Consider the following 15,982-nt stretch of genomic DNA (forward strand, 5'->3'; position numbering starts at 1 on the left):
ATTCCTTAATCCACTTGGTGGCTCTAAACAAAATAATATGCACTATGCATCAGGAAGGGATGTGTTTCCCCATGCTGTGACTCTGCTTGCTAAACCACACCCAACAATGGGCTTGAGTTCCTGAACCTAATCTGTGTATTGTCTCAACGTTTACATGAATCCCCAAAACAACCATTCTGATCTATTTATTTTCATTCAAACTACGAACAGGCGGGTTATTGTGGCCTCATGGGGATAGTTTCTCTGAGCATGCTTCCTGAGCGTCAGGTCTGTGTAAAGAGGACGAGATTTTGTTCTGGAGTCGCCGAGGCTGGGTCTGGGTTCTGGCTCTGATACTAACTAGCTATGTGACTTTGTGCAAGTCACTTATCTGCTCTGAGCTTCAGCGACCTCCTCTCCGCCTTACCCCGTTCTAGTCTCCTTTTAAAACAGGATTTCTGTGACACAGAATGTGCCTACCATAATGCCAACAACAGAACAAATGATATCACCTAAAATTTATTGACTCATTTACCATATACCAATACTAAGCTATGCATTTTACATACATTATCTCTTTTATTTCTTACAACATTCCCATGGAGATGAGAAAACCAGGACTAGAAGAGATTAAGTAACTTGCCTAAGGTCATAGGGGAGTAAGTGACAGATCTAGGTTTCAAACTGAGGTCTCTCTGTATCTAAAGTCCTTGGTCTTAACTACCATGTCACACTGTCTACTCAACTTCCAGGTATAAGTTGTCAAATTCCATCGTGTAGAAATGTGTCAAAATAATACCAAAGCAACTGGTGATTTCAAGGGAAAGAAAATCACCCAGGTTTTGAATATTTACTTGCTGAAGGTTCAGTTTTGGGTTACTGCAATGAGGCATAGTTTGGACCTTAAAGAGTTTGCAATCCAGTCAGAGCATCACAATGAAGCCACTGGCATCAATAATGGATAATTAAAGCCATTACTTGATTTGAGGCTAGTTTCTATGGGAAGTGCTTCAGGAGGTCAGAGAAGGGAGATTTAAATGAGCTTCCCGGAGGAAGCACAGAAGCTAGCATGTGTCCCACATGCATGAATGCAGTTACTTGCTATTTACCGAATGCCTAATACACCAGGTACTGGGACTAGGCTCTGGGATAGAGTGGAAAATAAGAAATACATACAAGAGCACAAAGCAAGAAGTCAATAATTTGGCAATTACTGTATAGTTGTATATATAATATTTGGCAATTATTATATAGTTGTATATATATAATAATTGCCAAGAACAGGCAGTTTGGAGCAGTAAAGGGCTAGAGGCAAGGGATACCAGAAAGGAGGCTGTGATGAGATATGAAGACGGAAAGACAAATCTGGGTATAGACAGTAAGAAGACTGGTATAGCCCTGAGACTGGCATATCATAGATGCTCAATAAGTATTTGTTGGATAAATGTGGGATGTACAAACCATAATGGACCACATGCCCACAGAATACCATGTACTTCTTGGGAGCACTTACCACGCTTTGTATTTGTGTCTGTTTGTGTGGGGCACACATTGGTCAGAGGGTAACTGTATGTTAAATTAGAGAATAAATGAAGTGGTGAAAATATGGATGCATGAGGAGGGTATGGACAGACAGTGGTTCTTAAAAGTCAGATAAGTGACTATTGTTTTACTGAATTGTAGGCCACAGGAAATTATTTCGATTTGTGGAGCAAAATAATGACAAGTTAAGGAAAATTAACCCAGTAGGGTATGTACAATGGGGAGATGACTAGGCACAGAGGGTAGGAAACACAGACAGGGCTCAGAGGCTGACATTGGGAATACAAGGCACGAATATCCCCTGTCCTTGCTCTACTGCAGCATTTATCAAGTTCTTCAATAACGATTAGTTTATATGTCTATCTCTTACCTTACACTCTGAGCTCTTTCAAATCAAAAACCTCATTATTTCCCATTCTTCAGTGCCTACAATGCCTGGCATCTCGAAAGAATGAATGAGACACATTTTGAAGAAAATAAAACAAAACTTAGTGACTGAGTAGTTACAGAGCATAAGAAAATCAGAGTGAAAGGACGGCTTTGAACTTTTGGGTCTAATAAAAGGAAATGTGGTCATTTTAATCATGTCTTTTTATTTTTCTGTATTTGTGATGCTTTGGGATCTGGGGCCCTGTTGACCCTGGAGAGACTGTCCTTTCCAGGGCTCAATTCCTAGAGATAGTAAAGGACCCCACTGGCCTGTAAGCATGCCTTTCATATGCAAACTGACTAATACAGAGCACACTTTCTCACCACCACCTCCTCTATTTCCCTGCTCTAATCACCCCAGAGCCAGGTACCAGACAACTAGGGACAACCTTAGTGCTTCCCATTTGGCCCTGCATGGTTTAGCCAGCCCCCTCTTCTGGAGAACTGTGAGTAACAAACTATCCTTTCAGTGGCAATCATCTCCTGATCTGCTGGCCTCATCATACCTGAATAATAATAAAATCTACATTTTAAGACAGTAGCTGAAAACACGGGCTTTGGAAACACACTTAGGTTCAAAACTCATGGTCTATACTTACACTCTCTGCTACCTAAGTTACTTGACCTCTCAGAGCCTCTTCTCTTACAACTGTAAAATGTGGACAGTAAAATTTGCTTTGCAGGGAAGGTTGCAGTGAGTGATATACAGGTGGCTTTTAGATCGTAACACCTGTTATTAAAGAGAAGGAAGTACCACCAAAAGAGTAAAAATGGTTGGAAGAACAAGACCTTAAAAGGTCAGCTGCAGTTTTGTTTTTTTTTCCCCACAGCATCTGATGACAAAGGCCCACCCTGATTAACAAAGAAGGAGCCAGTTTGTCAAATAACTGAGTACTCATTTCAAAAGCCTGGAGTGCCTGTTGCAAGGGCTGATCTTTCTACTTCTGTTCTCTGATACATTTAGCACAGTACAGAAGATCACAGCGTCCCATTAAGTGGTTATTTGTTTCCCAATAACAAGTGTGACGACAATAACTATATTTGCCAAGTGGCTGCCTTAGAAATATATAGACAGAACCATCCTGACTCTATGACTCTTTCCTTGTTTCCTCCATCTTCTGAGATGTCCGCTCTGAGAGCTGGCAGCTGTAGGAGAAGGCAGAAAAGGCTACAAACTATTTGGATAGGTAGGAAGCTTAAGCTGGGTGGAGTCAGATCTTTCTCAGGATGGCTTTCAGGTCAGGATCAAGAGGAAAAGGCCATCTTACAATACGTAACTAGAATTGTGGGGCTTTTTGGCATTTCCTTACTAAGGTGGCACCTGCATTTGGAACATGGGAAAAATAGAAATGCAATACAGTATAACACAGAGATCATACATGGGTAGTATGAGGTGGCATCTGGCCCACAGATGTATTTTACGTGGGATATATAATGTGTTTAAAAATGAGCCAATATTTTAAAACTGGGAGATTTCACTTTAAGTCCAGATTTTGGTTTCTCTTGAAGAACTGGTGAGTGTAAAACACTGGGTCACCATATTCCCCCATGGCAAGGGTCAGCTGGAGCTGAGTGGTGACTGATCCCTTCAGACAGGCCTGTACCCTCCAGTTTGTGAGAGGCACCACCACTCAATTTATCATCATGATGGCACTAATGTTTTACCTGTAGTAGCAATCTATTTCTCTATGCCCATCTCTCTGTCAAAGGAGGGAACATGGAATTCAGCCCGAGAGTGCTGAGAGCTGAAAAGAGAAACTTCTCTGTAGAAGTAAAAACTACCTCATTGCCTGGTCTGTTTATTCATTTATGCTGTCTGACTTCTTTAAGCATTTGCGTTTTTGACCCTTGATATGACAGAGAGAACGCAGACAAGGACTGCTGAGACCTGAGCTCAACTCTGGCTCAGGGCATGACCTTGGACAAGACCATTTCTAATTCTCTCTCTAAAACACTGAATAAGTTAATACGACAAATAGGCAGAGTTTGTAAAATTACACAGAGGACTGCACCGCCTGAGATAGCAAAACCTTTGGCAAAGAGTTTACAGGCAAGAAAAACACATCACAAAGGCAAATTTAAAATTTAAGAATTTTAGGTTCCATGATCATTTTGCTAAGACAAAGCTATCTTATTGCTTGATGGGTTTTTCTCTATTAAAATCAGTTTTATCTATTAGTCTTTTCTTTTTTTTTTTTTTTTTAATAGGAGATGAAGCAATCTGCTCTTTTTTTAAAATTGTATTTATTTATTTATTTTTGGCTGTGTTGGGTCTTTGCTGCTGCGCGTGGGCTTTCTCTAGTTGCAGCAGGGGGGAGGCGGCTATTCTTTGTTGTGGTGCGCGGGCTCTAGGCACATGGGCTCAGTAGTTGTGGTTCGTGGGCTCAGCAGTTGTGGCTCGTGGGCTCAGTAGTTGTGGCTTGTGGGCTCTAGAGCACAGGCTCAGTAGTTGTGGCGCACGGGCTTAGTTGCTCCGGGACATGTGGGGTCTTCCTGGACCAGGGCTCAAACCTGTGTCCCCTGGATTGACAGGCGGGTTCTTAATCACTGCGCCACCAAGACTATCTATTAGACTTGAGGCTGCCTTTTTCCTTCTTTACAGGTAAAACAATCATTAGGCTCAGAGCAATGTTCATCACTTGTGACAACTGCTTTTTTTCCATTTGTATTTACCTGTAATGTCACTTCTTCATCTAAGCTATTTCAACTCTTTGCTTACCTAATCTTATCTCAAAGCAAAAACATTTTGCCTGATTTTTCCCAGCTTTGAAATTCTCATGAAAATCTAATGAAAGAAGCAAGCCCAATCTAGACAATTTTTTTAATACTGCTGGAAAGGACTGCGAGTTTCAATACTGAACAGTTCCTAGGAACAACAAACATTCCGGAGAGGAAAATATAAACTATGTGTTCATTTTTTTTTTTTTACAACTTTAATATAAGCTTTATATAGGACAATTTCTCTTACAAGTTGATCAATTCTCATTTAATGCAGGGCTAGTTTAGTCAATTTCATTCACCATCAAAATTGGTAGCTTTGTTCATTTTTACAGTATGTTAGTTCACTGATTCATGAAACTAATGTGATACATGTCTACTCTGTGCTAGGCATCATTCTAATAATTCAGGATACAAAGACAAATAGAAGTCGTCGCTTTCACAAAGCTCTGACTTATGAAGGGAAAATGGGTATCCCAATATTCAAATATAGTCCAGACTGCTAAGGTTTTATAGATTTAATGAATGTTAGTTGAACACCTACTCTGTTCTGGTCATAGTAAGCACAGGGGATTCAGTAGCAATTAAGGTAGATGTACTTTCAGTCCACTCGGAGATTATATTCTATTGACATATAGAGTCAACAAATACATATAATAATTAAAGATAGTGATTAGTTCTTTGAAGGAAATAGATAAGTTACTGTAATATGAACACTGATTTTAGATAGAGGGTTCAGGAAAGACCTGAGGGTGAAATTTAAGATAAGACATGAAAAAAAAAAAAAAAGAAACAACAATTTCCAAGCAAAGAGAATGACAAATGCAAAGATTCTATAGTAGCAAAGGACTTCATATGTCCTAGGAATTGACAGGAGTCCAGTGAGACTAGACTGGAGTAAGTAAGTAGGAAAGTTGTATAAAATGAGGATAGAGAGGTAGAAAGTGGAGAAAATCAAGCAGGCCATGGCAAAGGCTTTAGATTTTATTCTAAGTACTATGAGAGGATACAGAAAGATTTTTTTAAATTGAAGTGCAGTTGATTTACAGTATTTTGTCAGTTTCAGGTTTACAGCATAGTGATTCAGTTATTTTTTTTCTGATTATATTCCATTATAGGTTATTACAAGGATTGAATATAGTTCCTGTGTTATACAGTAAATCCTTGTTGCTTATCTATTTTAGGTTATAGTAGTTTGTATCTGTTAATGCCATACTCCTAATTTGTCCCTCCCTCCATAACTTTGGTAGCCATAACTTTGTTTTCTATGTCTGTGAGTCTGTTTATATTTTGTATATATATTAATTTGTATTATATTTTAGATTCTACATATAAGTGATATAGTATTTGTTTTTCTCTGTCTGATTTACTTCAAGAAGTATAATATTTTCTGGGTCCATCCATGTTGCTGCAAATGGCAATATTTCGTTCTTTTTTAATGGCTGAGTAATATTCCATTGTATATATATATATACCACATCTTCTTAAGCCAATCACCTGTTGATGGGCACTTGGGTGGTTTCCATGTCTTGGCTATTGTAAATAGTGCTGCTATGAACATTGGGGTGCATGTATCTTTTTGAATTAGAGTTTTCTTTTCTCTGGATATATACCCAGGAGTGGGATTGCTAGATCATATGGTAGCTCTATTTTTAGCTTTTTAAGGAACCTCCATACTATTTTCCATAACGGCTGCACCAATTTAAATACATTCCCACCAACAGTGTACGAGGGTTCCCTTTTCTCCACACCCTCTACAGCATTTATTATTTGTAGACTTTTTGATGATAGCTATCCTGACTGCAGTGAAATTGGAACACTCCCTCACACCATATACAAAAATAAACTCAAAATGGTTTAAAGACCTAAATATAAAACGTGACACCATAAAAATCCTAGAAGAGGAATAGGCATTCTTTGACATAAATCATAGCAATACATTTTCTTAGATCAGTCTCTCAAGGCAAAAGAAATAAAAGCAAAAATAAACAAATGGGACCTAATCAAACTTAAAAGCCTTTGCACAGCAAAGGAAACCATCAACAAAATGAAAAGACAACCTACAGAATGGGAGAAAATATTTGCAAACATTGTGACCAATAAGGGATTAGTCTCCAAAATATGCAAACAGTTCATACAATTCAATATCAAAAAAACAAACAACCCAGTCCAAAAATGGGCAGAAGACCTAAATAGACATTTTTCTAAAGAAGACATACAGATTGCCAACAGAAGGGTTTTAATCAGGGAAGAAACATAATCTTATTTGATTTAAGAGAAATCATTCAGGAGTTCCACTTTTTTTTTTTTTTTGGAGACTTTTGATTAAATGTTTATTCATTTTAATTTTGCCTTTTTAAAAATTCTGAAGCCAGTATATTGTTTTTATCACATCTGAAATATTTTTCTTTTTTAAAAAAGTTTTATTTTATTATTTTTATAAAGCACGTTCTTATCAGTTATTTATTTTATACATATTAGTGTATACATGTCAATCCCAATCTCCCAATGCATCCCACCACCACCACCCCTCTGCCCAGTTCCACTTCTTAAAATGGCTAAATAGTTCTTATCATATGAATTCTTTCCCAGATAACAATTATAAATGCTGATCAAAATATATCAAACAATTCTCTGAAGATACTGGGAAGTGACCAAAGCCAGGTAGAAACTGAGAAGGAATAGACACATTGAAGGAAAAAACATTTTTTTTTTTTTTTTTTTTTTTTTTTTGCGGTATGCGGTTCTTTCACTGTTGTGGCCTCTCCCGCTGTGGAGCACAGGCTCCGGACATGGAGGCTCAGTGGCCATGGCTCATGGGCCCAGCCGCTCCGTGGTATGTGGTATCCTCCCAGACCAGGGCACAAACCCATGTCCCCTGCACTGGCAAGCGGACTCTCAATCACTGCGCCACCAGGGAAGCCCCGGAAAAAAGAGTTTTATATGTGTTTCTTGATTTTACAGATTCTTGCCTGAGGGCAGGCCCTAATCAGTGCCATGCAGGACAGCTAATACTCAGATAGATAGAAATATGCAGTCTTCATAGCTAAGAAATTAGAGGTCAGAGTTCAAGGCCACCATAGCAACTAGAAAATAAAAGGTAGGGAGATCTCAGAAAGGAGAGAGACATAGAAAGGGAGCTCAACACTATGCATAAATGTTACCTTAATCTCTGGATGATCTCTGAATTACATAATAAGTAACCCAACTAAGGCTTAAAGAACTCAACAAAGGAGAGACAAAACTTGGAGTTTGAGTTGTCATTAAATTACCTGCTTAAAAAAAGTACTCTTCAGAGAAATAAGAATAATCCACTGTCTCTACAATACATCAGTTACAATGTTCAAGATATGAGTCAAAATTACTAGACATATGAAGAAACAGGAAAATGTAATTCCTACTTAAGAGAATGGCCATTTAATGGACAATAACCCTGAAATAACACAGATGTTAAAATTAGAAGACAAGAATTTTAAAGCTAGTAATTTAACAATGCTTAAGGATGTAAAGGATAACACTCTCATAACTAACAAACAGATAGGAAATGGCAAAGAAATGGAAACAATTAAAAAGTAGAAATTCTCGTATTGATAAATATAATATCTGAAATGTATGGGTCCATGAGCTGGTTGGAGATTGCAGACAGAAGAGTCAGTGAACCTGAAAAAAGACCAATAGAGAGTGTCTAATTGAGAGAGAGAAGGAGAGAGACAGAGAGAGAAAGAGAGAGGAATATTGGGGGGAATAAAAAAACCCCAGAAGCCCTCAGGGACTATGGGACAATAGCCAAAGGTCTTAAAAATGTGTAAGTGGAGTCACAGTAGGAGGAGTAAGAGCAAATAGGGCAGAAAAGACATTTAAATATATACATGCTAAAGATTTCCCAAACTCGGTGAAAGACAGGAATTTACAAATTCAAGAAGTATAGCAAACCTGGGGGAGGAAGGATAAATTTCCAAAACACAATATCTGGGCACACCATAATAAAAATTAAGATTAAGGGAAAATCTTAAAAGTAGCCAGAGAAAAAAAATACACTGTACATAGGGGAAGAACAAAATAAATGATGTTTGACTTCTCATAAGAAACAATGGTGCCAGAATACAATACATTGACATCTTTAAGTGTTGAAGGAAAAAAGAAGAAAACTAAGAAGGTGGGGCTTCCCTGGTAGCGCAGTGGTTGAGAGTCCGCCTACCGATGCAGGGGACATGGTTTCGTGCCCCGGTCCGGGAAGATCCCACATGCCGCGGAGCGGCTGGGCCCGTGAGCCATGGCCGCTGCGCCTGCGCGTCCGGAGCCTGTGCTCCGCAACGGGAGAGGACACAACAGTGAGAGGCCCGCGTACCGCCAAAAAAAACAAAAAAAAACTAAGAAGGTGTGTTTTTGTTTGTTTGTTTGTTTGCCAGTAGACCTGCAACAACTAAAGAAATGCTAAAGGAAGTTCTTCACGCTGAAGGGAAATATCAGGTGGAAGCTTAAATTTTCATAAAGAAATAAAAAACAATGGAAATGGTAAATATGTAGGTAAACACAAAAGATTATGCTTTGTTTCTCAGAACTTGTTTGAAATATGTATGACTGTTATGGACTGAACTGTATCCTTTCAAAATTCAGATGTTGAAGCCCAACCCCCAATACAACTGCATTTGGAGATGGAGACATTATGGAGGTAATTAAGGTTAAATAAGATCATAAGGGTGGGGCCCTGATCTGATAGAATTGGTGTCCTTATAGGAAGAGTAAGGTAATTAGGAAGCTGTGCAGGAATCCAGGTGGGTGTACAAAAAATACAGTGAAAGCCTGGGCAGGAGGAGAGAACAGGGAGGCATCTGTTTATGCAGAGCTGGTCTTTGTATCCATGAAGTCATTCCAATTAGCTAATGTGACATGCTGGGGACACACCTAAGTCTATATACCTAGATCCTGTCAAGGCTGATACACATAAGTATCTCTCTCATGGCCTTACAAAGCCTGCCAAACTATATGTGCTTTAATACACTTGATAAGAAAGTCACACTAACTGATACAATAATTGCTTCTCAAGGAAGTCTACAAGAGAACTGTAAGAAAAATTCAGAAAGGCAGCCCTATAAAAGTCAGGTTCAATTCGGGAAAGATCTGGGGCTTCCAGTAGCTGACTTGGGTTTGAATCAAGGCTCTCCCCATTTACAACTGTTAAGACCTTGATCAAGTTACCTCACTGTTCTGAGCCTTAGTCACTAGTAAAACTGACCACATAGACATGCTGCGAAGATCAGATGAAATCCTGAATCTTCATGAGGGCCTCAATGTGCTGAGCATAGAACAGATTCTCCCAGTCAGGGCAGTGCAATCTACTTTTATGTGCTATAATAAATTATAATTGTCAGTTCCATATCCAACTTTCCCACTAGATGATAAGCCACTGGAGGACAGGAATCACGTGTGACCATATTCTTGCCTGGCCCAGAGTAATCCCTCAGGAAATCTCTGTAACATGCTGGAAAGAGTGACTGAATGAAGGGATGGCATCACTACCTCTAACCTGGACAGCACCGAGTACATGGCAAGCTCTTCATATGGAAGAGCTGGCTGACCCCCCTGAGGCTAGCCCCAGGCTGAGGGGCTTTGGTGACAAGGAAGGAGGCAGATAGGCACTCACAATGCGCCAATTCTAAAACTCCAAGAGCTAGAACCCTGCAAACATTATGACCCTGTGGCCCAAATTTATAAATTTAAATTCTGGCTTCAAAAAATTCAAAGGTAACTCCCCACCAAGCCCAATTGTCCCAGAAAGCCAATTTCACCATAGGGGCAGCTTAGGAAACTGTCTTAGGCTCTCTTACCCGATGCCTCCCCCAATAAAAATGACTTCAAGTAAGACAGAGAAGAGTGCTTGGACAGAGGGATGGCTGAGGTCCAGTTGGAAATAAGCTTCAGCATCTGGACACAGTGACTGTACCAGTTGGTGCTCTGTGGAAAAAGCCTGGGCAAAAAGTGATGGTTTTTGCAAAACTTTCTGGAGAGTGTATCAACAAGCACGAGACAATCTTTGATGGGTGTTTGGTGAACTGAAGTAAATCATCCATGGGAATGGGGTATGTGCCCTTCTAAGAGGAAATAAATAGCAGCAGCACAAGCTTGAAATGAGTGAAAAACAAGCCCAAATCTCAGACAGATGAAATTGCAAAGGCTCCAGAGCCAAAAAAGATCCTATCCTATTTTTTTCTTCATCCTGAAGTTAACCAGATGGAGATTTTTTTTTAAAGTACCAATCTATTCATATACTTGGAATGAAGGATTTTGCTTTGTGATGGAAGATCTGTATTTAATTGTAAAAATGAAACAAAATATCTTTTTTCCAAATCTAGAGTTTAGATAAATTTTGTCTCTTTTTTCTTTTTTCCCTCTCTTCTTTCCCCTTCTTTACTTCCCTCTTCTTCTTCTATCTCTTCCCTTCTGCTTTAGATGATATACTTACAACTGCATGTTTATAATATATTCTGGACAATGTAATAACGGAGCAGCCACTTTCAGACATAGCTTATGAGAGAATATGTACATATGAAACACAGAATAAAAGCAATGTAACTTCCTCTTATGGTGTTCTGTATGATGACAATAGGCTGTAAAACCGGTGATAAACCAGAATAAGTAAATGGAAAGGAAAGGTGAGTACCAACGGAAACAGGTAAAAAGGCCATTGACAGTGCATCAGGAATCTCTCCAGGCTGCGCTTGCTACCCTGAGTTTCAGTTCTTCATGTGTAAAATATGGATAATAACTGTACCTAACTTATAGGGGTATCAGAGGATTAAATAAAATAGGACATGAAAAGCTCTTGGAATTGAGACTGGGACATAAGTCTTCAAAATAAATATTAGGCATTGTGATTATTATGAGTATCATTCAAGGATTAACACGATTTTATATATATATATATATATATATATATATATATATAAATATATAAATCTTTCCCACAGGAAAATGTACTCAATAAGGGACAATTGTTGTTGTTATTATTACCATCATCATTGTTATTATTTTTAAATCTCTTTATTTTATAGGTGGTTTCTGTCTCTTTGCTTGGCCTCTCTGGACTGATGATTTATTGGACAGTCTGTTTTGTTCTTGATTCAGATTTTGCCCCATTATGCTAACTTCTCGACTTCCTTAGATTTTGCTTTTCGTAACCCATGGGTAAGTCAGTCATACCCCATTCCTATGTCTAATGAAACTCTATACATAGAACTGCCCTAAGTGTAACTCTACATGCAACTTCACTGGTTGATGATGCAAAATCAACTACCTAGATAAAGGCCAGAAAGTCCCATGATTCTTGTCAAAAACCATAGTGGACTATTATGAAGATTTTATTAATGGTCAGAAAAGGGTCATTTTTTAAAATTTAAATTCAGGCTTAGGAAACAGGCATAACGAATTCTTGTCCACCAAGATACGTCATAATGTTTGGGCAAAGATGGCTTATATCCATAGCAACAGAGCCAACGCTGAGTCAAATACTGGTAAAAGCATTTCTAGACTGACACAGACGGTCAATTAGTAAACTAACGCTCTGAAAACCTGTTGATGGACAGCTTCATGGACAATGCATCCTGCACAAAGAGTTAGTTTACTGGATTGTTATCCTTGTTAAAAAAGACTCTGGGTTGTGTCTGTTATGACTTCTGGTTCTCCTAAAGGTAATTATACCATGATGTGGGCTTGAAAAGGGCTATGCTTCAGTAATGGGTTTTCTATGTGTCATAGAAAGAGAGTGGATATTTAAGTGGAAAGTTGTGTAAATACATAACACTAGTTTAAAGAGGAGACTGTAAAGTTTCAATCCCACTGTACCTTAGGCATAGAGTGACGTCTTTTTCTTGACTTTTCTAGAAAAGTCTAATTGGTTATTAAGACCTATCAGACGTTATTTAATGTATACTCACTGTGCTTCCCTACTAGACGATGAGCTCCTTAAAACCAGGGACTAATGCGGGGACTAATTCAGGTATCTCTATAGCCTGGCACAAGAGTGAAGGCACAAAACATGCTCTTTGAATCCAGCCACCCACCTATGCGTGCATCAACTTTGAGAGAGAACTTTGAGGCAGCTAAGAATAAAAGAGAAACACATGAAGAAATGGAAAATTAATGGTTATTTGTATCCATATCCAGCTTGAGGTCAGATCACTTTTGATTGGCTGGACATTTAGAAAAGCTGGTAGGGGAGCAGACCATAAACAGATGGTTTCAGTACAGCATAGTGAATGTGAGACTGAGTAACTGAGCCTGGGTCTTACTGTCCCTTGCTTTCCACATTTAATCCTTCCAAGGTCGGCTGATCTCTTGACCTCAATTCTCAGTCATTATTGCCACTGTCCATTATTGCCAAAGTCCTCATGGCTTTTTGTCTGTGGACTAACCTATTAAAGCTGGTCTCTCTTCACCCAGCCGTGCACCCTCAGGCCTTCTTCCTGACGGCTGCTAGCCAGTTTTTATAACAGAGATCTGACAACACCCATCACTATTCCAATCTTTCACCTACTCTCCGTGGTCTACTACCTGAAGTTCAGCTCCTTAGCATGCTTTACAGGGACTTCTGTTTGGTCCCTGCCCAGCTCTCTAACTTTTATTGTAAGTCATTCTTCTAAGAACAGTTTATGCCACAACTGAAATTCTGCAATTACCCTCAAATATGCCTTGCTATTTTTCACTCCCATGTCTTTGTTCCTATGCAAGTTCTCATACCTAGAAGAATATCCCTACCTTTCTGTGTCTGGTTGGTCCCTATTTATCATTAAGGTGCAGTACAAATGCTTTCTCCCCTGAAAAGAATTCCTTAATCTAGCTTTGCGCGGACTCTGTGCCTTGTACCTCTGGTATAGTACTCATCTCATTTTTATAGATCTTCTGTCTTCCCTATGAGATGACCCCATGAATTCAACACATTTTCTCCAAGCACCTTCTACGAACCAGGCACTGAGCTAAATACAAAGAGGAGTATGATATAACCCATGCCCTTAAAGAGTGCGTAGATTTCTGGAAAAGACAGATTATCTCAGAATGTGCTAAGAACTGGAGTTACATCTTAAAGATCAAGTAAAACTAGCAAGTGATAAAGAACTCTCCGAGTAGGGAAAGAAGCATATACAAAGGCACAGAGGAGCAGAATAACAGGAGCCATGGGGAAGCTGTGAGTAGGGCAATCTGGCCTTCGTGACAAGTACATGGGTGAGACTGGAGGGGACAGACCACAAAGGGAATGATGTGCCCTGAAAACTATCTGAGCTATGTCCCAAGGGCTACAGGGAACCACTGAAGGATTCTGGCTGGAGATTAACATAGTCCTTTTTACCAAGTAGAACATTACATTACTCCTGTTGCCGTGAGAAAAATGGGTTGTTCTGTGAAAGAAAGATAGGTGAGAAGATGGGTTAGTCATCAATGCCTGGATCAACATTTATTCCTTTGGCAAACACGGGCTACATATGCTCCATATGTGAGACTTTATGCTAAGAGAAAGTTAATTCTTCTGATGTAGGAGTCTGCAAATCTTCCAGATCCTGGGTATACGGGGAATGTGACAAAATGGACTAGTCAAGGGTGTAAAAACATTAAAGACCATATGAAGAAAGTGTCAACTTACCAATTTTCCAGTAACACTCTGGCCACCTTCATTCAGCCAGAACCCAGGGACCATGGCTGAGAAATAAGGGCCCCAGACTCCTGGTACAAAGATCGGGTTTTTGCTGATCTGGAAAGAAAGGGGCAAAGTATGTGAAAATATTGTCCCTCAAGGCTAGAAGGAGCCTTATCCTCCTCCCATGTGATGTTTCTATGACCACGGAATTCAGCTTCTTATTAAATACCTTTGATGGTGGGGAAGTTAGTCCTGACAAAGGACGGGCCTGGCTTCACCTCTGGAAACCTTTCTGATAAACTCATTCAGGCGTCAAGGTAGAAAAAAAGAGATCATTTTGGAAAGAAACTGATGTGACAGTTCCTGGCCAACTCCCTCTCTGTGGTAGACTGATTGTAATAATGGTCCCCATTTCCTAGCCCTCCCTGCTTCCACCCACTGTGCAATATGACTTCGCAGTGCCTCTTGTTGAGAGGTGGGGTTCCCAGCCCTTGAGTCTGGGTCAAACTTGTGACTTGGTTTGGCCAACAGAATGAGGCGGAAGTGACACTGTGCACCGGTTTTCCAGGTTTAGGCCTCGACAACTGTGTGCTTCTGCTCTTCCTTCTCTCCCTCTGCCACAAGAACATGCCCCAGCGAGACTGCTGGATGGATATGCAGCAAGCTGAGTCAGCTCAGTTGTCACACGTGATGTTTCAGATACGTGAGAGGGCCCAAACAGGATCAGCAAATCCTCGCAGTCCTCCAGCAACTGGTGAGCCCGAATCACCAGCATCACCCAGCCAATCGACAGACTTGTGAACAAAAATACATGTCCTTTTGTATATCGCTAGGATTTTATGTTTGTTTCTAACCTAGCATTTTAATGGCACGAAATAACTGATATATCCCCCTCCTTCTACAAACACTTATTAGACACCTAATAGCATACCATTTCTCTCAACTGGGTGCTGAGGACACAGAGATGAATCAGAAAGAGTTCTTGTCTTAAGAAGCTCCTCATCTCAGGGTAGATGGATAAGTAAATAGTCAAATAGAAAACAGTGTGGTCCATGGGATGGTAAAGACAAAACATAGGATACTGTGGAGGGGCACAGTGGGTGAGGAATGAAATGGTCCAGAGATGGCTTCTGAGAGAATGGGACATAAGCTTAGACTAGTAAGATTTAGCCAGATGAATTAGAACAGGCAGTCCATGTCAAGGGAATAGCTTGAACAAAGACATGCAGGTGAGAGAGATGCTCTCATTATTCAAGATACGGCAACGTCTTTTTTTGGTAGCAGACCATGGAAGCCCATTAGGTGTTAGGAAAGGACATCAAGAGATGGACTGGGACAGGCAGGGATGGACCACGTGTTCACTCACCTGGAATGGCACGAGCTTCTCATCCACCCAGCAGGGATGAATGCTGAAGTGATATTATGGTTGTGGAAGGGTGTATTAAAAGGTAGGGAGGAAAAAGGAGTTAGGCACACTGGGTCTACTCCTGCATGTCTTGAGGCTGGGCAGAGAATCTATTCATTCATTTATTCTACAAATATTTATTCAGCCCTTACTACGCCAGACCCTGGGGATATAGAAGTGAACTGAATATAGCCATAATTTCTGCCCTCATAAAGTTTATAGTGCAGCACTTCTTTAAATGTCTGAGCTCTAACTATTCTGGTTCTCTTTTCACTAAATGA

At 39.8% G+C, this 15,982-nt stretch overlaps 1 protein-coding gene across 12 annotated transcripts in view; it reads right to left on the reverse strand.

Annotated features, from left to right (window-relative positions):
• FGGY (FGGY carbohydrate kinase domain containing) overlaps nt 1-15,982 on the reverse strand; it is a 418,604-nt gene that overhangs the window by 126,169 nt on the left and 276,453 nt on the right. For all 12 annotated transcript variants that reach the window (XM_089921931.1, XM_089921934.1, XM_089921904.1 and 9 more), the window contains one exon: nt 14,303-14,410. In XM_089921931.1, coding sequence (XP_089778057.1) covers nt 14,303-14,410 — 108 coding nt within the window. The remainder of the gene's footprint in view (nt 1-14,302; nt 14,411-15,982) is intronic.

Source organism: Delphinapterus leucas, chromosome 1 (genome assembly GCF_059928025.1).
Source record: "Delphinapterus leucas isolate spDelLeu-1000000601 "Yukka" chromosome 1, BTC_Dleu_Yukka2, whole genome shotgun sequence".
In the NCBI taxonomy this organism is placed as follows: Eukaryota; Metazoa; Chordata; class Mammalia; order Artiodactyla; family Monodontidae; genus Delphinapterus; species Delphinapterus leucas.